General features: G+C 37.2%; 1 protein-coding gene across 1 annotated transcript in view; it reads left to right on the forward strand.

Annotated features, from left to right (window-relative positions):
- KLHL5 (kelch like family member 5) overlaps nt 1–21,787 on the forward strand; it is a 75,280-nt gene extending 53,493 nt beyond the window's left edge. The window contains exons 7-12 of the mRNA XM_082838067.1: nt 1,343–1,529; nt 3,882–4,106; nt 8,354–8,516; nt 14,062–14,274; nt 15,798–15,969; nt 20,532–21,787. Coding sequence (XP_082694193.1) covers nt 1,343–1,529; nt 3,882–4,106; nt 8,354–8,516; nt 14,062–14,274; nt 15,798–15,969; nt 20,532–20,588 — 1,017 coding nt within the window. The 3' untranslated portion in view covers nt 20,589–21,787. The remainder of the gene's footprint in view (nt 1–1,342; nt 1,530–3,881; nt 4,107–8,353; nt 8,517–14,061; nt 14,275–15,797; nt 15,970–20,531) is intronic.
- The last annotated feature ends 866 nt before the right edge of the window (nt 21,788–22,653 follow it).

Consider the following 22,653-nt stretch of genomic DNA (forward strand, 5'->3'; position numbering starts at 1 on the left):
AGAGTCCTGCGTACCGCAAAAAAAAAAAAAAAAAAAAAAAAAAAGCCAAGAAAACTGTGAAAATGAATAGTGAGGGTAGATTTATATCATATAAGCAGGAAATGCCATAAAGATGCTGTAATAAAATATAGTATTAGAAAAGGAGTAGACAAATAGATTAGAGGATTAAAGAGCAGATCTCATATATCCTGAGACTATTTATGACCAAAGTTCAATTCAGTTGGAAATGGAGGGAATTATTTAGTAAGTGGTGCCAATACAGAACTAGCTATTCATTTGGAAGAAAAAATATTTCTCAACTCATCTTCTGTTTAAAAATTAATTTCGTATGGCTCAATATCCTAAATGAAAGAAATAAGGCAATAAAGGGACAGGGAGGGGGATGGAGAACCAAGTACAAAAAGAAAAAAATAATTTTTTAAAAGGCAGGGTATGACCATATTTATGCATTTACATAAAATTACATAGGTAAAAAAATAGGATTCAGTGAAGTACAAGGAATTTTAATTCATTTAGAATAAATCACCATTTGGAGTTCTTTGCCGCTTAAAAAAATTGGCAAGTTTTGTTTTTGTTGGTTGCTGGTTGAACATTCTTTAGAGAGGTCAGATAAATGCAGTCTAATTAGTCAACTCCTACTTATTATTCTTCAGTTAAAACTATTTCTAACTTAAAGAGTAAAATGATTTATTTTAGACAATCTGGAAAATATAGAAACATACAAAGAAAGATTATTTAAAACACCAGTTTCCCCACTACCCAGAGATAAGCACTATTAAGATTTTAAAGCATACCACTTCTCCTCAGTTTCTGTTTTTCAATGAAATGTAAATTTTGTAAATGTTGAATATTTTAGTTAAAAATAGATGTCCAGACTTGGATTTTTTTTAACTTTTCACTTTATCTTATTTTTTAATTTTTTAAATTTATTTATTTTAATTTTTTTGGCTGTATTGGGTCTTAGTTGCGGCACACAGGATCTTCATTGAGGCATGCAGGATCTTTCCTTGTGGTGCGCAGGCTTCTCTCTAGTTGTGTCGCGTGGGCTCCAGGGTACGTGGGCTCTGTAGTTTGCGGCATGCAGGCTGTCTAGTTGAGGCTCACGCAAGCTCAGTAGTTGTGGCACGTGGGCTTAGTTGCCCCACGGCATATGGGATCTTAGTTCCCTGACCAGGAATTGAACCCACGTTCCCTACATTGGAATGCAGATTCTTTACCACTGGACCACCAGGAAAGTCCCTTGGATTTTTTTTTTAATGAGATCATTTCCATTTGTGAACTAGTTTATTCTTTCAACCCTACTATTTTCTTGGTCATTCAATACACATACTATTTCTTCTAGTTCCTAGCAGACATGGAAAATAATGCACTTTTTCGAGATGATATACAATGTCAGAAACTAATTATGGAAGCAATGAAGTATCACCTACTACCAGAGAGACGGCCCATGTTACAGAGTCCTCGGACAAAACCTAGGAAGTCAACTGTTGGTACATTATTTGCAGTTGGAGGAATGGATTCAACAAAAGGTATTAAATAATCTTTTATTGGAAGGAATGGAAAAATGAATATTTTAAAAATTTTTATTGAAGTATAGTTGATTTACAATGTTATGTTAGTTTCAGGTATACAGCAGAGTGATTCATCTATACATATACATATATCCACTCTTTTTATAGATTCTTTTCCCATATAGAGAAAAGAGTATTACTCATTACAGAGTATTGAGTAGAGTTCCCTGTGCTATACAGTAGGTCCTTACTAGTTATCTATTTTATATATAATAGTATGTATATATCAATCCCAATCTCCCAATTTATCCCTCTCCCCTTTTCACCCTGTTAACCATAAGATTGTTTTCTACATCTGTAACTCTATTTCTGTTTTGTAAGTAAGTTCATTTGTACCATTTTTGAAGAATCCACATATAAGTGATGTCATACAATATTTGTCTTTCTCTGTCTGACTTACTTTACTCAGTATGACAATCTCTAGGTCCATCCATGTTGCTGCAGATGGCATTATTTCGTTCTTTTTTATGGCTGAGTAGTATTCCATTGTATATATGTACCACATCATCTTTTTTTTTTTTTTTTGCAGTACATGGGCCTCTCACTGTTGTGGCCTATCCCGTTGCAGAGCACAGGCTCTGGAAGCATAGGCTCAGCGGCCACGGCTCACGGGCCCAGCCGCTCCGCAGCATGTGGGATCTTCCCAGACCAGGGCACGAACCCATGTCCCCTGCATCAGCAGGTGGACTCTCAACCACTGTGCCACCAGGGAAGCCTGCGGTGGCTTCTCTTGTTGCGGAGCACGGGCTCTAGGCACACAGGCTTCAGTAGTTGCAGCACGCAGGCTCAGTAGTTGTGTCTCATGGGCTCTAGAGTGCAGGCTCTGTAGTTGTGGCACACGGGCTTAGTTGCTCCACGGCATGTGGGATCTTCCCAGACCAGGGCTCGAACCCATGTCCCCTGCATTGGCAGGTGGATTCTTAACGACTGCGCCACCATGGAAGTCCTCAAAAATGTTTTTGAACAGCTACTGTATACAGTGGAGTCTATTATATGCCACTGAGAATGCAAAGATGGAAAGAGACTTGGTATTTATTGCAAATAACTTAAAATTTTTGTAAAGTAAATAAAAAATAATAAAACTCAAATATATAAGAAAAATATATTTTATATATATGCATATATTTACACACACACATATATATAAACCTTCAAAGGTTTCTTGCCATATATGTATATGGCAAAACTATAAATTTTAGGAGATATCAATAGCGTCTGTGCTCTGGTGACCTAATTGTAGCAAATTCTTTAGAATGAATGTTTGTCTTGATTGTAATTTTGTAAGAATAGCACTGATAGCATGTTGTATTAGAAGCTTAGAAGACAGAAGTAAAGTAGATACTAATTGAACTCTTCATACCTGGGGGTTGGGTGTTTGTTTGTTTTAGAGGAGTGGGTCTTTTTTTTTTCTTAATTCCACTATTCTTACCTCATAAAGAGAACAGAAGAGTTCCTCGGCTCTTCTAGTTCTTGAAAAAAATGTAGACACTGTCCAGCAGTTATTCCCTAAACTTTCCACTCTCACAGCTCCCAAAGCACTTGATGTACATTTATGCTCTTGTCTTTCCTGGTTGCAGTGGAGTGTGTATCCTCTCCCTCCTCCTATCAAAGCCCCTCCCCTGTGCCCTGATACTGCCCTTTCCTGCCTCTTCAGGAACCTCCCACCATTAATGAGGATCCCTTCATCTCCTGTATTTTCAGCTTCCTTCCCCACAACTCGATCCTTCCCATTGACTCAAGTTTTTCTACTTTTAAAAGCAAAACAAAACGAAACCTCCCTCCACTGAGTAATTCTTCTCTCTCTCTTCCTTTTTGTAGCCAGACTTCTTAGAGGAATCGTCTATGCTCACTGTCTCCATTTCCTCACCTCTCAATCATGTCTCAACTGCTCAAACAAGGGACCCTGCCTAAAGTCATCAGTGACCTCCATGCAGCTAAATCCAGTCATACTTTTTAGTCTTCATCTTACTTGATACTCTCAGCAGCTATACACTTATTTACTTTGGCTCCCACGGTGCTAAACTACCCTGCTTTCCTCCCACTTCTGGCTGTTGCTACTCAGCCCCCTTTTACAGATAATCCTTTCTCATTTGACCTCTTAGTACCAGAGCCAGGTGTACTCTGGTACTAGAGAATAGTAGGAGATGAGGACAGAGATACAAGCAAGGATGAGCTCATGCAGGGGCTTATTGTAATTTATTAAATGTATTACTGTCACTGCTAATAATATACTTTTGTATGTCTAATTTCATAAAACACTCAAGCACAGTGAGCTTTTTATTTGCCTAACTTCTATCTATCACTATTAAGGAGCAACAAGCATTGAAAAATATGATCTCCGTACAAATATGTGGACTCCTGTAGCCAATATGAATGGGAGGAGGCTGCAGTTCGGCGTTGCGGTGTTAGATGACAAACTGTATGTGGTTGGAGGAAGAGATGGACTGAAGACTTTGAATACTGTAGAATGCTACAACCCCAAAACAAAAACTTGGAGTGTGATGCCTCCTATGTCTACACATAGGCATGGCCTTGGTAAGCATAACTGCAGATTCATTCATAAGGTCATACCCTAGGCTTGCATGGCATTTTCACATTCTTTACTAGGCAGAAGAGCAGTGTGGCAGCTGCTGGGCCAACAGCAGTCACCAGGCGTTCCTGCGCATGCTCCCTGTCATCTGAGAAGCAGAAGCAGAGAAAACAAGCCTGTACATAAATGTATATTGTGCAACCAGCACAAGTGAAAACATGAATATTTAAGAATTGTGGTGTACCACGATGGACTGACAAGCCACCTTTTGACATGTGGGTTCTATGTTGACAATTAGTGTTATCTAACCTAATTGAAATGCATACTTATTTAAAAACCTTTAGCATTATTGGTTTTCATCTATATCCCTTAGTTTTTAAGCAGAAATGAGTACGACGCAGAAAAATTTTGAGGTGGCACAGAGAATGTAATGATAGAGGCTTTTTTTCTTTAATTCAGTAATTCACTGAGCAGATATTGATTAGTGTGTGCTATATGCCATGCTCTGTGTTCTGTAGGTATACAAAGATGAGAAAGATGAGGCTTGCAATGTATGTGTATTGTCCAGATTTTGCTGCATAACAAGCCACTTCAAAACTTGGAGGCTTAAACCAAGAGCCATTTATTTAGCTCATGGACCTGTGTATCAGCTGGGCAGTTCTTCTGGTCTGGACTGTCTTAGAAGATTTCTGCTGGGTTTTCTCATGAATCTAGGTTGGGCAGGCAGGCTGGTTGGCTGGTTGATCTAGAATGGCCTCACTCACGTGGGTACTGGTAGACAGGCTGTCAGCCTTGGCAGCAGAGGCAACTGGGCCATATGATGCTAATCATTCAGGCTAGACCAGGCTTCTGCAAATGGTGGCAGTCACAGGGTTTCAAAAGCAGGAAGAGAAGGCATGCTCCAATGCACAAACACTTTTCAAGCTTCTGCTTGCCTCATGTTTGCTAACATCCCATTGGCCAACACAAGTCACATGGCCAAGCCCAGATTCAAAGGATAGAGAAATAGACTCCTCCTCTTGATGGGAGGACCTACAAGAATCACATTGAAAATAAGCATGTATTCTGGGAAAGGAAGAATATGTGACCTTATCGTCAATTTATCACAATTTGGAAAATGTTTAAAATAGTTGCAATAAAGAATTTGATAGGTTATCATAAAAGATGAGTTAAAAGATGAATGAGTAGCAGTGAAAGGATAGTTGAGTTTGGATAGCATAGGTTTCTACTATACTCAATTTATTAATACTGAGCACCACAGTAGAGGTTGCCCAAAAGGCCAATGAAAAATATCTAGGCATGAAGATTGGTATGGTAGTGGATACAGCAAAAAATCAAAGAGACAAGGGTTTCTACTAGTTGCATTTAGGTTTCAATGAAAGATGATCTTAAATTCCAAGTTAGGTAAGTGAGTAAAACCAGACAGTTGGGGCTAAGGTACTGAGAGAAGAGCTTAAAATTAACTATATGAAATTTAACAAAGAAAACCATAACACATTACTCTTGAGTCCATAAAATCAACTATTACGTAGGCACAGAATGGGAAGATATATCTTAAAAGCAACATGAACAGGACTTACAAATTTGTGTTGACCATAAAATCCAGGGTCAAAAGTGTGATTCAATTGCAAACTTTCCCCTACTAAGGAGAAAAGAAAATCAATTCTAACTTAAGATAAATCTTATAGATATAGTATTACATAGAATGAGAATGCCCATGTTCCAGCTATGTCTTGTGCAGATGTGATTGTGCATGGAATACTATCATTAGTTCTAGGTACCATACAAAAAGACTTTATTGAACTGCAGCAAGTTCAGAGGAGAATGATCATATCACTCAAAGTGTCTTCTTTAAACCTTTATTTCCATTTTTGTGTCATTCAAAACAGCTTTGTTGTAACTATTTACCTTGTAATATTATTTACCTTATAATAAATAATGTTTTAAATTTGAACTTATAAAAGAAATCTTTAAGTAAATTTTAAATTAATTATACTCACACACATATATATAATTGAATATGTATTACATATAATTGGAGATAGATTAGATAGATAGATAGATAGATCTCCTATAGCCAGTACTGGCAGAACACAAATGAGTGGAATGATACGTTGGTTTTGGTCATACATGAATGGTGACTATGTCATCTGGCCATGATTTCACAAAAGTAAATGTCTTCGTATCACAATATTTGTGTTTTGGCCTTCAGGTGATACATATTTATATCTCACCTGACTATGGTCATATCATACCTCTTCTCAAAACCCTCTACTGGCTTTCCATCTCATTTAGAATAAAATCCAAAATCCTTACAATAGTCCCGACCACCATGTGATTTGACTCCACCCTTCCTCTCATCTCCTACGCTGTCCCCCTTACTCACCCTCCACAGCCAACTGGGCTCCTTGCTGTATGTACCACAGACGCACTAAGCATGCCTCAGGACCTTTGTACATACTGTTCTCTTTATCTCAGCTTCTTCTCCCCCAGATACATTCATGTCTGGTTTCCTAACTTCATTCACATTTTTGTTCAAATGTCACTTTATCTGAGAGGTCTCCCTTGATCCTCTCTACTCTTTTACTTTGCTCCTTTTTTTTTTTTTTTTTTTTTTGCGATACGCAGGCCTCTCACTGCTGTGGCCTCTCCCACTGCGGAGCACAGGCTCCGGACGCGCAGGCTCAGCGGCCATGGCTCACGGGCCCAGCCGCACCGCGACATGTGGGATCCTCCCGGACTGGGGCACGAACCCGCATCCCCTGCATCGGCAGGCGGACTCTCAAACACTGCACCACCAGGGAAGCCCTAAATTTTTTTTTAAGATATATTTATTTATTTATTATTGTCTGTTGGGTCTTTGTTGCTGCACGAGGGCTTTCTCTAGTCGTGGCAAGCGGAGGCTACTCTTCGTTGCGGTAAGCGGGCTTCCCATTACGGTGGCTTCTCCTGTTGCGGAGCATGGGCTCTAGGCGCTCGGACTTCGGTTGTTGCCGCACACAGGCTCAGTAGTTGTGGCACGCGGGCTCTAGAGCGCAGGCTCAGTAGTTGTGGCTCACGGGCTTAATTGCTCCTTGGCATGTGGGATCTTCCCAAACCAGGGATCGAACCCGTGACCCCTGCATTCGCAGGCGGATTCTTATCCACTGTGCCACCAGGTAAGTCCCACTAGTTTTTTTTCTTGTTAGCACTTATCAATGCCTGAAATATACTTTGTATCTGTTTCCTATCTAAAATGTTAGGTCGAGGCTTCCCTGGTGGCGCAGTGGTTAAGAATCTGCCTGCCAATGTAGGGGATACGGGTTCGAGCCCTGGCCCAGGAAGAACCCACATGCCACGGAACAACTAGGCCTGTGTGCCACAACTGCTGAGCCTGTGCTCTGCAGCAAGAGAGGCCACCACAGTGAGAGGCCCGCACACTGCAATGAGGAGTGGCCCCCGCTCTCCGCAACTAGAGAAAGCCTGCGTGCAGCAACGAAGACCCAAAGCAGCCAAAAATAAATAAATGATTAAAATAAAATAAAATATTAGGTCCATCAGGGCAGAGGCCTTATCTATTACGTTCTACTAAGTGCCTGACACTTAGTAGAAACTCAATAGCTATTTGTTGAATAAATGAAATTTGGCTTGGTTCCCTCGCGATGAAACACGCCAATAGATTGTGGTATCTAATCTACAGCAAAATCTTATGAATTTGAATTAAAGGGAGAAAAGAATAAAATTGCTGTTTTCTAATATATTATAAATCCAAATTATTGAAAAATATTTTAAGTATGGCAATATGTGCATCTTGTATTTTTTTTAAATACCTTTCCCCTGTTGGACCTCAAAATACTGCCTCTAAAACTTTTTTTTTTTTTTTCGCGGTACGCAGGCCTCTCGCTGCCGTGGCCTCTCCCGTTGCGGAGCACAGGCTCCGGACGCGCAGGCTCAGCGGCATGGCTCATGGACCCAGCCGCTCCGCGGCATGTGGGATCTTCCCGGACCAGGGCACAAACCCGTGTCCCCTGCATCGGCAGGCGGACTCTCAACCACTGCGCCACCAGGGAAGGCCTGCCTCTAAGACTTTTAAGAGCTACAGTGCTATTGCTCCCCCTCACCCACCCACCTATCTACTAAGAAGAGCTATGAGGAAGCCAGATATCTTTATCATAAATTTTTGCCTAGTTAAATTTGCATGTTAAAGGTTCATTGTACTTACATTTCAGTTAAAAGATTTTTAAGTCATTGCTTCTTTCCTGTCTCCTTGTAGGTGTGGCTGTATTGGAAGGTCCTATGTATGCAGTAGGAGGGCATGATGGTTGGAGCTATCTGAATACAGTGGAAAGATGGGACCCTCAGGCTCGCCAGTGGAATTTTGTTGCCACTATGTCCACTCCCAGAAGCACAGTAGGTGTGGCAGTACTAAGCGGAAAGTAAGGAAATATTTAAGGTTCCACTTAAAACACAATAAATTAAACGTATTAAGCTATATCTTGTCCAACTTAAAGATATATAGAAATCATGAGAGAAATAACTCTGAGTGATGTAAACAACCTTTTTAAATAGTCTCTTTTTATAATAGCTCTAAATATAAATAGCTCAACATTGTTAGTCTTTTATTCTAATGTGCAGATACTATAAATTTCTAGTTATCATTTTGAGTGAATAAATTTTATATGAATATTCAATGTCGTCAAAATCTGGTGGTTCATATAGCTTTAAAAGTATATGGTCTTTTAAAAGTTGTATGGTCTCTCTCATGTTTCCCTAAATAATTCTTTCCATTTCTTCTACTGATTTTTCCTTACTTTTACTTACTTCTTATCTTGGTAAACTGCTGAAAACCAGAATGCATTTAGAAAGAGGTGCTTTCTTGCTTCTTATCTGCTCTAAGTAGAGTAAACAAATTTGGATAGAGCCACCACTCAAATACTAAATACATAGTATCTTTTTCAGGCCTTTCTTCCATAAAATGAAGCCCTTATGGTTATTAAATAAAAGTTGTTTGTTGCATACCTTTACTCACTTAAAATGTTTTATCATCATTTCCAGGAAGAGGAAAGAACCAAGGTTAAAACATAGAGACTTAAAATTATTTGTTGGATTGTTACTGATTATCAAAAAAATGAGAAAATGTTAGTAATATTTTTATATTTTATGACCTAAGGTCTTGTTTCCTCAGGACCTGTTAGTTGCATCCTTTTTTTTGTTAATTTTTAGCACGATTACAAGTAATAAGATATAGAAATAGAAACCCATTTTTTAAATATATCTGATCTCAATACACCTCCCCTCATTTGTTTTAGCTAAAGAAATGGCTTCAAATTTTATCACTACATTTCTCTCCTAGTTCTTTGGTAGAAGAGTCAGCCACCAAAGAGTATAGAAAGTGAAAAAAAAGAAATTACTATTTCTGGCTAGAAATATTTATTTCTAATAGAAGACATAAGAATAACTGCCTTCTCTAAAACCTGATTTCCAAACCTACAGTATCCTGGACTTCTAGGCATAGAGGTATCTTACTTTCTTACCTTTTCTTGCTCTCTAATGAGAAATAAATATTTCTGTATTTAACCTACCTGAAGCACAATTTATTGAGTATAATTCTGAGAGTACCTAATAATATCAGAAGCTAAGGACTTCTTATCTACTAAGTAGTAAGACAGTTGATTTTGAAAGTATCGTATATCTACGTTGTGATTTTAACTGGTCTATTGGGGTAGACCGGTCACTTTGTCCCTAACCTTAACTCTCTTCCTTTCATTCTTCATTTTAGAGACTCACCTAACGTTCTGCCTAAAACACAAATAGGACCATGTCACTTTCCTACTTAAAACCTTTCAGTAGCTTATCTGACCAAGGCTCCTTTTTGATCTTGCCTCTGTCCACCTCTCTAGCCTCTTCTCTCCTCTACCCATGCATAATACACTCCAGCAAAACTAATCCATTTGTGAAAAATACATTTTGTTTCACATTCCTATTGTCTGTTAACCGACACCATCTTTCTTAGAATATTGTTTCCCCCACTTTCCTTCCTGGCAAACTCAGCATCCTTGAAACTTGCTTAAAAATCACCTCCAGGAAACCTCCAATCCCCACTCTCATCTCTTCATTCCCCCTGCACTGATTGTCCATTCCATCCTCATCAATTTTACTGTATATAATTTGTATATAATTGTATTGCAGCATGTACCACTCTATTATTGTAGTTATTGACTGGTCCATCTCCTATAGCAGATCATGGTCTTGAATGACCTGATCTGACTTCTTGTTTCTTACACCTAGCACAGTATCCAGCACATAAACCTGAAGTGTGCAACCTTAGTGAAGAATATCCTGGTACCATTTATATGCAGTAGTGCTTTAATCACCCCAAGAAGAGGATGTGTTAATCCATCAACCACCATTTTTCTAAGCTTGCACTAAAATAAAGTAGCAATGTTTTAAAATATTTTGTTAGTTTCCATTTTGGGGTACAAATCCAGAACCTGGAAAAAATAGAAATTATGTTGTTAATATTTTAAATATGCAGTTGATTGAAAAAATTAATTATGTATCTTCTCTCTACCAGTCCTTTGTGATTTAAAACAAATCATTTCTCTGTGCCTCAATTTTTTTAATTTATAAAATGAAAAGCCCAATTAAATACTGTTTTTGTTGTTTTAAATTATTTTACAATGCTTCCTGATGCAAAATATAGTTCGTTTCTTTAGGGAAGAACTGTTTTAATGTTTTATGAGTTACCCTCTGTATCTTAAAATTTTGAAAGTGTTAAAATTTTTATTTCTGCCATGTTTGACAGAAAGAAACTTTGTCTAAACTTCCAGTTGCTCAGGCTACTTTTAAGCCATTGGCTGGCAAATACTTTTGGCAATAGAATCTTTCTTTCAAGTGAAATCTTACAAAAACCTCGATACTTAAGGCAAATGGAGGTTCAAGTTTATAATAAGCTTATTTTAAATTTATTATAAGTTTGAGTTTATAATACTTACTGTAAAAATCAATGTAGAAGCATAAGTCTGTTTTAAAGAACACAGATTATTTCTGTTTTGTTTTGGTTGTCCAGTATGAAGAAAATCCTGATTCGCAGATAAGAAGCTGAAATTGGTAATAGTTATTTTAACTACTAGAGCAATTTAATTGGAATCACAGGAAATTCTTCAGTTAAATTGCTCAAGTAGTTTGAAAGTAGTAGACACTTTTTTCTCAGCTGAATCTCAAGCAATGTCTACCAACCACTTGTATTCTTGATCATAATTTTAGAAGTCAGGTGAGACCTAAATCTTATTTTTAAATATGTAGTACAATACTATTGCAATTTGACATAATATTTCTCTTTTTATTGTAATAGATATTGTCATGGGGAAGAAAGATGAGTTCTGAATTTTGCATGACGTTTAATTGAGCCAGGTGATATTTTTGAAAATTAAAACTACTTTTTAAACTTTAATTTTAAATGAACCATTTTGGGGGTCCCCTAACATCCTCCACAGAGTCCTGGTCTTAGAATACAGTTTGAAAACCATTGCGTGAGATATGATTCTTCAGAAAGTGTTACAATACATTTTAGCCCTTAATATTATCTCAGTATGAATGTTGTTTGTACATTTAACATCTCCTAAAATACCGTTTTCTAAAAGAATGCAAATAGAGACAGAATTTATTTTTCCCCTTTAACACATACCATGTTTACCATGTGCCAGGCAATATTCAAAGTACTTTAAATTTGATCACCAATAATCCTGTGAGGCAGGGCTTCTAGATTTTATGGATGATGAAGTTCAGGCAGATGGAGATTAAATAACTTGTCCACAGTCACAGCTAGTAAGTGATAAGTGGAAGAACCAGGATTCAAACCCAGAGAGTCTGGCTCCAGAGTTCATGCTCTAAATCACTGTACTACACCACTTTTCACAAGAAGACCCATGAGTTCACTGTGAAGAGGGTAGGGTGCTGGAAGCCTATGATACTATATGTGTGTGTGTACATATATTTTTAGTTATTGACATTTTCTAGTTGATTCCTTCTAATATTCTATGATCCATATTTAGGTAATTATTCTTCCAAGTATTAAAGATGAGGACAGCTTAATATTAAGAACAGTAGCACAAAAAATAGTTTTTAACAGATAAAATTTTTAACAGATTAAAGTTTCAAATAAATTTCAAATTCCATACTATTAATATATTTTAAGTTTAGAACAAGACACTGCTACAAACATGCTTTGCTGTTTAAAATATGGTTGTCTTATTATTTAAGAACCAGTTTGAGTGGCATAGGTACTTTAAATTATGAATTAAAATTATGAAATCTGTCTTTAAAATATGTATATTTATCCAAATACTTAGAGTTTTAATGGGCAGAAATTTGATATAGTTCAAATATTATTTCTCAAGAATTAAAAATAGCTAAATATTAACTAAGGCATCCATAAATTCAAAATGTGTGGGCTTTTGAACAAGCAGTGAACTGAATTTATTATTTTTTTTAAATGATAGAAAAAATATCTACAAAGAGCTTCCTATGTGAATAGTAAGTGTAAGAAGATTTTGTGCTTAATAAAGAATATTCAAATGTTTAAATATTTAAAATATTTTATATATATTTTAAGTTCAGAGTAAAAAGACTTTTAAATTAATGCAGTATATTGATTGATAATAAATTGGTTTATTTATATAAATTGGTTTATAAATATGGTGTGTTAACGTCCTAAACGTTGCCTAGTAAATCAATATATTTGAATCTGTAGTTTTATTCTCATATTTCACTATTACAAGTACATACCAGATGACTCTTGACTGTCCAACTGCTCATTAATATAACTATTGTCCTGGTTCTGCTTCTTCCTGGGTGACTCTGTATAAGTCTCTTAATCTCCATGAACCCCAGTTTCTTCACCTGTGCAACAGGGATACAAATGGTTTGTCATAGCATCATTATAATGATTAAATGAATACATGTAAAGTGCCTCGCCTGTGGTAGGTGCTCAGAGAAGGTTAGTTTCTTTCCTTTATCACCAAGTCCTATCTTAGCTATTTAAGAAATGTCATGGTATATTTATACACAATATTTTATCTATTTTAAGACATACTTTAACATCTCTAAAATTGTGACGCATTTTACACTCGGTGATAACTTGTCAAACAGATGGCAGCTGTGAAAATGTTGTCATTGTTTTCATGTGAGTTTGTTTTCTTTTTTATATATGTACAGAATAATATATGATATATATATGTGCCATTTAATTGGTAGCACATCTTTCTCTTTTTTATAAATGTATTTATTTATCTTTGGCTGAATTGGGTCTTTGTTGCTGCACGCGGGCTTTCTCTAGTTGCGGCTACTGGGGGCTACTCTTTGTTGCGGTGCTCGGACTTCTCATTGCAGTGGCTTCTTTTGTTGCAGAGCATGGGCTCTAGGCACGTGGGCTTCAGTAGTTGTGGCACACGGGCTCAGTAGCTCTGGCTCGCGGGCTCTAGAGCACAGGCTCAGTAGTTGTGGCACACCAGCTTAGTTGCTCCGCAGCATGTGAGATCTTCCTGGAAGGGATCGAACCCATATCCCCGGCATTGGCAGGCAGATTCTTAACCACTGCACCCCAGGGAAGTCCCATCTTCTTTCTTAATGGCACATAAATTGACAGTATTTCTTTTTTTTTTTTTTTGCGGTACGCGGGCTTCTCACTGTTGTGGCCTCTCCTGTTGCGGAGCACAGGCTCCGGACGCGCAGGCTCAGCGGCCATGGCTCACGGGCCCAGCCGCTCCGCGGCATGTGGGATCTTCCCAGACCGGGGCACGAACCCGTGTCCCCTGCATCGGCAGGCGGACTCTCAACCACTGCGCCACCAGGGAAGCCCGACAGTATTTCTTATCGTTGATAGGCACCTTGAATTCAATGAAATAACATAAGAATAACCTCTGTCTTATGCATAATAATAGCACCATCTCTTATTTATCATCCCATTTGTTGTTTTTACAGACTTTATGCAGTTGGTGGTCGTGATGGCAGTTCTTGTCTCAAGTCAGTAGAATGTTTTGACCCTCATACTAATAAATGGACACTCTGTGCACAAATGTCAAAAAGGAGGGGGGGAGTAGGAGTCACTACCTGGAATGGATTGCTGTACGCCATCGGAGGCCATGACGCACCTGCATCCAACTTGACTTCCAGACTCTCAGACTGTGTGGAGAGGTAATTTCCTGTGAAGGAAAACTAGGAATAAAAAATCAAACCTAAGCCTCTGACACTTCCACACGAATTGGTAACTCTTTATTGAGCATCCACCATGTGCAAGGCAGTTCCTTAGGAGCTCTGTAAACACTGGGTGGTCTGCTCAGGCCATCTCTCAGTCTGTCACCAAGAGCCTACTCAGTCTTCTCTCAATCTGACCTTAGAATTGATTATACAGTTTATTAATTGAATCATATGACAAACATTTATTGTGTACCTATCTTGTACTGGACATTGTACCTAATAAGAAAAGGGGTTTGACAAATTTCACAGAGAATTAATTACGGGCTGGAGGCCAAATAAGCAAAAAGGAGAGGGACATTCCTGACATATTTTGATATAAAATGAAGTAGTATGAAATACTAAAAGAAAATAAAGGAGTAGTAAGGCTTGAAATCTTGATCAAGTCATCCTTGTTCAAAACTCAAATATGGGCCTAGGTAAAGAGCCCGACGTCAGTGGAAGCTCTGGACAGTGGCTTAGGCTCCCATCTGCTATGGTCAGTGGAATGGGGAGAATTGAAGGGCTTTAGGAGGTAGAGTCAATAGGAGTGTGTATGAACACTCCAAAGCAGGAAGGAATATGTTTCATTCAGAAAACTGGAAGTCGGCCACTGTCATTGGAGAACAAAGAATGATGGAGAGAGTGGCAGGAAAGGAGTGGGGGGACATTGGGGCAGATCATGCAGAGTCTTGATGCCTTACTAAAAACTTTGGATTTTAAAGAGCGATGGGAAGTTAATGAATGTGTGTGTATATATTATTCAATAAATTATAAATGACTAGAAGAAGAATAAAAAGTGAAATGAAGGTTTGTTGATGACAACAAATGCTTTCTATGAAATAATAAGCAGAGTTGGTTGGTGTTTTTTGAGAGAGCATGATAGTTACACCTGCATTTCACCTGTATTGGGGAGAAAATAATTCAGACTATACTTGTTACATGTTATAATCCAGGAAAGGGATATAGAAGTCTTTATATACTTTGCCCCATAAATTACAGGCCCACTACAGAACTGCACCCAGTGAAAAATTGTTCATTGATACAAGTATTGGAAGCAGTATAAGTCATCTTAGCATGATGTATCTGCTCTCAGATAGACAATTTGGGGCAGTTCTAATTAACATACTTCATGAAAGGAACAAGAAGCTCCAAAAATGGACAGTTAGCAGTGATTGAGGCTGTAAGTCATCTTACATAGAGCTTCATGAATTGATTTCCTCAAATTTTCAGTAGGCAACCTGAAACCTTAAAGCAGTTTTCAACATTTACATTAGCTCTTTTGACTAGTTTAAGTGTTATGCATCTGCAAAATAGCTCTATTATGTTGTAAGTTAAAAGTTTTCAGGAAAATATTGATATTTTTCTCTAAAATATGTTCAAATGTATTTTATATAGCAGATGATAAGATTAAAGGACAAAACTATTTTTATGTAAAATATTGTGAGAACAATATCAGCTCCAGTTCTAAAATTTTCTTTCAGATATGATCCTAAAACGGATATGTGGACTGCAGTGGCATCTATGAGCATCAGCAGAGATGCCGTGGGAGTCTGTTTACTTGGTGATAAATTATATGCTGTCGGAGGGTATGATGGACAGACTTACCTTAATACAGTGGAGGCTTATGATCCCCAGACAAATGAGTGGACCCAGGTATGGCATTTCATTTTTCATTATTACACTTACTCTGTTTTTGTTACAAACAATTGTTTTGGTAAAACAAATCCTCTCAATTATGTCCAATATCAAAATATATGGCATAAACATGATAAAGTCATCTTTTAACTAAATATAAGAAAACAGAGGGAATGTTTAATTTTATAGTATAGTTAAAATCCAAAATTACCTTTAAAATATAAGTTAATACTCAAAGAAATTCTTATTAGTTGGTTATTATTATTATTATTAGCTGCCACCATTTACTTGCTGAGAATTGATGAGATGTTCTAGCATAGATAGAGCTGATAGGACCACAAGAGGGCTGTAATAAAGGGAGGGAGATTGTGGAAAATTAAAAACAAAGATAGTAGTCAGGAACAAATGAACCACTTACCCATACATGAGCAATAATTTTTAAATACTCAAGCCACAGATATTTGGGAGCAGATCAAATGTCTGGTTATAACCTAGTAAAGATGGCAATCCTAAGTTACATTAACAAGTAAGAAACCTGACCTGACAAACTTAACAGAAAAAATTCCCTCTTTGTCTATTTCTGAGAGGGCCTAGCACTTCTAAGAATGATCTTTTGAGATCTTTGTTTCCATCATCACCCAGAACAGAACCAGGAATTTTCTGCCTCTGGCATCCAATTCAGTATAGGGTACATAAAAGGCACTCAGATGTTTAATTGAGCCAAGGTTTTCCTACATACAAGGAGCAGTGGTAAGTACTGTCAAGAAAACAATACCTATGAGAATCCCTGCTGTCACAGAGCTTAACTACTTAGGTAGGTGAGATCTGCTCATGTAAAGGGAGGATCCACAGTGTGGAGCAGTTGGTATGAAGTGTCCCATGGTATAGGCAGTGAGTGGCCTAGGAAATCAAAGAGGAGAGAAAATGGCTGTTGAGAGGGCTTCGGTAAGGAAGAAGTGGGATTTACTCTAAGCCTTAATGAATTGATCCAATTCAAAAAGATAGAAGGAAGGGGCTTCCCTGGTGGTCCAGTGGTTAAGACTCCTTGTTTCCACTGCTGGGGGCGAGGGTTCTCTCCTTAGTCAGGGAACTAAGATCCCACATGCCGCGCAGTGTGGCCAAAAAATAAAAGGTAGGAGGAAAAAGGAAATTGTGTGAGAAAACATGAAAGAAATGTCACTAAAGCAGAAATATGCAGGCTCTATTAAGGAAGTGTGGTGGGTTATAAGGCTCCATGCTTGAGAAGAGCAGGAGTTCTTATTGGAGACGAAGGTTGGGGTCGGGATGGAGGTCCGCAATGGTCAATCTAAAGAGTTTGGTAATGAGAAACCAGTGGAGACTTTTAACCAAGAGAGCAATGCAGTAATAGAAAGTCCACATGTCAGCAGGTGGGGACAGGGTAAGTTGGGTTAGGGGCAGGGTAAGTGAAGCCTGGGTGAAAGGAAAACATTTATAAAGTTATAAACTTCAGTTATAAGGCTTGAGGTGTTAAATATACAGATGGATCCAAGAGATATTACCAAGTCCTGTTTATTTTTAATTTATACACTTACTAGGTTGTATAGAGAGGTGCAGCTTCTGAAGGAAACAGCAGAAGAATGATTAGAGAGTGTCTTAGTAGATAATGAAATAGAGCATTAAAAGAAAGGTCGGAGGGGGGCTTCCCTGGCAGTCCAGTGGTTAAGATTCTGCGCTCCCAACGCAGGGAGCACAGGTTCAATCCCTGGTGGAGGAACTAAGATCCCACATGCTGCATAGCGCAGCCAAAAAAAATAAATAAAATGTTTAAAAAAAAAAAAAAAGGAGAGGGGAATTTCAACAGCGTAAGGAAGAATGAAGAAGATTTGTCGTTCATGAAGTTGTCAGGACCTTTGAGAATATGATAGAATCAGAAGCCACCACACAGTGTAGAAAGTAAAAAGAAGAGTAAAAGTAAATGTGGGAGCTAGAGGGGCATACAATTTTAAAATAATGATGATGATAGAAAGTTAATACTTACTTACTGAGTACATTTTATGTACCCGACTCTGGTCTAAGTACTTTACATTAAAGAATCTTCCCAACAACACTATAAGGAAAGTACTATTATTTCCTCACTATGTTGGATGAAGGAGTCTGAGACAGAGAGGTTAAATAGCTGACCCAGCGTCACACAGCAGATGAATGGTGGAGTTAGAATTTGAGCCTAGGATCTTTTTCATGATAGAGATGAAGACGAGAGTTGAACAGGATTCCAGATGCTAGAAGGAGAAAGCAAAATTGAAGGGCACTTTTCTGAAAGAAGGACAGGAACAGAATTGAGAACAAAGGCAGGTCCTCCTTAGACTGGAGGAAAGATCTTATCCTCCAAAGCTGGAGGGAAAAATGAGAATATCAGTGTAGAAAGATACAAAGTGTTTTCAAGTGAAGAGAAGGATAGAAAAAGAGACTTAGATTGTTATGACCTTGATCTTGTTTCTTAAGTAAGTGAGATCACTTGGTGAAGGCGAGAAGGCATAATTTGAGAGCTTGAGTTAGAGCTACGGGATTTCATAGAAATTATGAGATTACCTACCATCAGCCTCCTACCGTGGCAGAAGTAATTGTGAATGATAACCAAGGAATCCAAGAAGAGATAGAAGAATCTCTTTTCCTGAGGTGTATTTTATTTAAGCCCTTAGGCCAGTTATAAGGAAACCTATTAGCCAGTATTTCAGACTTGCTGTTACAGATAATTAATACCTTATGCTGAATCACCCTGTATCAAAATTAATAATCTGTGACCACATAGCTCTTTGGTTTACATGCCATCTCCATTACTTTTCTTTAAATTTTTTTTATTGAAGTACAGTCAATGTACAATATTATAAGTTACAGGTATACAATATAGTGATTCACGATTTTAAAGGTTATGCTCCATTTATAGATATTATAAAATATTGACTATATTCCCTGTGTTGTACAATATATCTTTGTAGCTTATTTTACACATAATAGTTTGTACTTCTTAATCCCCTAGCCCTATTTTGCCCCTCCCCCTTCCCTCCCCCCACTGGTAACCAATAATTTGTTCTCTATATCTGTGAGTCTGTTTCTTTTTTGTTATATTTGCTAGTTTGTTGTATTTTTTAGATTCTACATATAAGTGATTTTAAAGCTCTTATATGTGAATTTACAACCATAGTATCTGAAAAATAAATGTTTTCCATTCAATGTTTCTACAAATGGACAAGAGGACATTTATTTGTACAGGGAATGAAATGTGATTACTAAGTCTTAAGCCATCACCCACCCCACTACCAGCCCAAAGCAGGAGGTGACTGCATTGTATTTAATAAATTCTCTAAGCTAAACTTTCTAGCTGGTTGTCGTGACAACATCAGCTATTCACAATGTAGAGACTTAGTGTCTTGAGTGTTTTGAGAAAAGCTGCTGATTACAGACGTTTTGATTTAAATGACGTAGAGGTTACTTCTAGAATATTGTAAGTAGATATGCTTTTAAAATAGGTTATTTGTTCAAAAAGATATAACAGTGATCAAAACAACTGATTCAGATGGAGACCAACCAAGAATTCTCTTAAAATTGAAGTCAGATGTATTCTTAAAATCCACTCATTGGTCTGGGGAGGAGGAGTCAAAATGACTAGAAAGTCACTTTGATATCATGTATTTGACAAAAATACTTTATGACATACACCCACATACATAAGTACAAAACAAACTTTCTTAGTACTTTATATTAGTCACCCCTTCCCAAATGCTAGTGTCTTAATTCTGTTAGCTCAAATGCATAGATTTTTACTGGGCTCCAAGTAGTCCTTCTTTTAAAACTATCCTTGTCCACACTTATCTCCGCTATGAATTGCCCAGTGTCTAGAGTACTTTAAAAAAAAAAAAAAAAAAGACAAGAAGTGAAAGATTTAAGAATTGTTCCTAATGCATAAGTCAAGATTATACTTTTCCCGTAGTACCTCATACTTCTATCTCACTGTCATGGAGTTTATTCACCAGGTTTGTTTCCACTCCTAAGGAGTTCAATCGGTAGTATTTATTATTTATTCACTCTGGTAAAAAACAGTAGAATGGGTTTAGACCCTTCAGCCACGCTGAGAAGGTCATCAGTGAATGTGAAGTTAGTGGTTACTCTGGAGTCGACAGACCCAGGGCATGTGGTATATTCTGTGTACTGTCTCTGAGATAGCACTTCTGTTGCATGGCCTTTCAGGATAATACTTGGTATTTTCTCCATATGAGTCACAAAGTTACTCTAAGTGTTCAGCATTTCCTCACATCCATATTGTGCATCATGTTGGCCAAAATAGTGTTTCATGTTGAACAATTCCTGTGCTATCTTTAAAAATCACCTTTAAAGAGAAGTAAATACTACATAATTATGTTATATACCCAAAACAATTTAGTCTATGAAGCTTTGGCATCAGGAGGAAGAGTCTTGTTTAAGACCTGGGCCAGCTTAGGGTGCAGGCAGCAGCTCTTTGCCAACAAGTATGAACTATTTCAGTATTTCACCGACTGGTGTGGTATTATCAACGTTTTTACCCACAAACCCAACACGTGTCTTTTTTTTTTTTTTTTTTTTAGGTTGCTCCACTGTGCCTAGGAAGAGCTGGGGCTTGCGTTGTGACTGTAAAGTTATAACTTAGTGCTTTGTTTTCTAAATGAAGATATTCGCTTCCTTTATGAATTTAGTATAATTGTTCTACTATCAATGGATATGTTTTTAGTAAATTTGCAAGGCCACATTCCAGAGCACGAAGTGACTGGTCTCTAAGGGAAGATGGTAAAACAAAGAAGAACCAGGATTAAATACTTTTATTTCTTAGCAAATCAAAACTGCAGCTGGTGGATTGTGAACGTATGTTCCTGATATAAAATATGAGGACAAATGCACTGCTCCTGACACAACCCAGTGTTAACCGGGAATTTCATTTCTTTTAATAATCAAGCACATTTTGCTCATATTATCCACATTTCTTTTCTTACAGTGCAAATACCCCAGATAAAACTTCTAATGTTTTGCTATGTAACTTTATCATACATGAATTATGGTAATTTTTATTCATTTGTTTACTTAACTACAACCACTGTCTTAATGATATTACTAAAGACTATGCATTTAGCTGTTTTCAGAAATAGCTGCATTATATATGCTTCGCTTGTGGATATATTTCTAAAATCGGCTTAGTCCAATGAATAAATAAAAATATTAAAGAGTTAGAACAACAAAGACCAAATAAAAACTTGATATGACTTTTGGGATCTATTTAAATGTTCATTCCATCTAGATTCACCAAGAACTCCATGTTATTGATATTCTTAAATTAGAATTGAAACATGGTGTTTTGCATTAAATTTAAGATATGCAAATTTTGTGGAGAAAATAAATGTTATATACCCTCTAATGTTCTTTCACCTAATTAGCATTTAATCGTGTGAATTTGCTTTCTTTTATATCGTTAAAAATGTTTTGATTTTGTCTTTTTATGTTGACAGAACTGTTTGTATATTCTTATGTTCTCAGGTCTCTATTTGCCTCCCCTGCCTTGTTTGCTATCTTTTGCCAGAGTTAGTTAATCCTTTGTGCTTCTTTGTAATCAAACAGTTTGGGGGGAAGGGGCTTATTCAGTGTTTGAAAAATAAGTTTAAAGTGTTTATTACCCAAAGTTTTGTACATTTGTAAACTCTTAATTACACATGTGAATGTTAATATTCTCAGTGAATTATTTATTGTTTGCAAAAATGCACTGGGCAGTAACATTTTATGATAAATCCTTTAAGGTATAAGTCATTAACTTATATCTTAATATAAAATGAGTATAAACTAAATTCCCACCTTTTGAAAGTCCATATTGTGATTAATGTGTTTTTACATTTTATATCAGGGTAACCTTTATTTTAGTTGCTTCCTTTAAAAATTAAAAGAAACTTTTTTAGCTGATTTTGAATGCTTGTGAAATGTTTCTACACAGGAAACCAAGAAACTTAGTACGTCTATGCATAAAACAAATTCCATGGGCATTTTACTGGTGTGACCACTAAGAAAATAGCAGTGATAGTGACAAATACATTAATATTTCATATATTCATTATAGTGTGGATATGAATTCAGTTACTTTCCTGACAAGGAGGGAGCAGTGGTAGAGTATATTTATGTATTTAGGGTAAGGGAGAGAAGAAGAGGAAAAGCTATAAGAAACAAAGCAAAAATTTCAAAAGCAGAAATGTGTCAGTACATCATCCCTTCTTGTGGAGGCTTAGACCTGTGATTTGGAAGGAAAGTACTTACACTTGTGATCATTTCTCATCTCCACTCATCATCCACTCTCTTGTTCCCTGTGCCCACAATGGAGTCAGACTCACCTTAAAGTAAAGGAACTGATTCTTTTCTCTGAGGATCTTCCTTTCCTTTATGGGATTCATAGAACAGTCCCTTTGATTTTTTATCCCACTGAAGGGGCCTCTCTAATGCAGTTTTGTCATCAGCAGGCTCTGCTCTTCTGGGTACTAGTGAAGAAAACTATTTCTTATCTAGTGACAGAGCATTCACCAAAGCATTCATTCTTCTCCTAGTCTGGGATCTTATAAATCTAGAGGAAAATATGGCCCTTCCTTGTGTGCATCATCTAATATTGCTATCTTGACTTTTACTGTTAGCTTCTGCACTGAGATGTCTAGCTGCTCTTAATTTTAACCCCAATTAATG

Source organism: Leucopleurus acutus, assembly GCF_964270905.1.
Source record: "Leucopleurus acutus genome assembly, chromosome: 4".
NCBI lineage: Eukaryota > Metazoa > Chordata > Mammalia > Artiodactyla > Delphinidae > Leucopleurus > Leucopleurus acutus.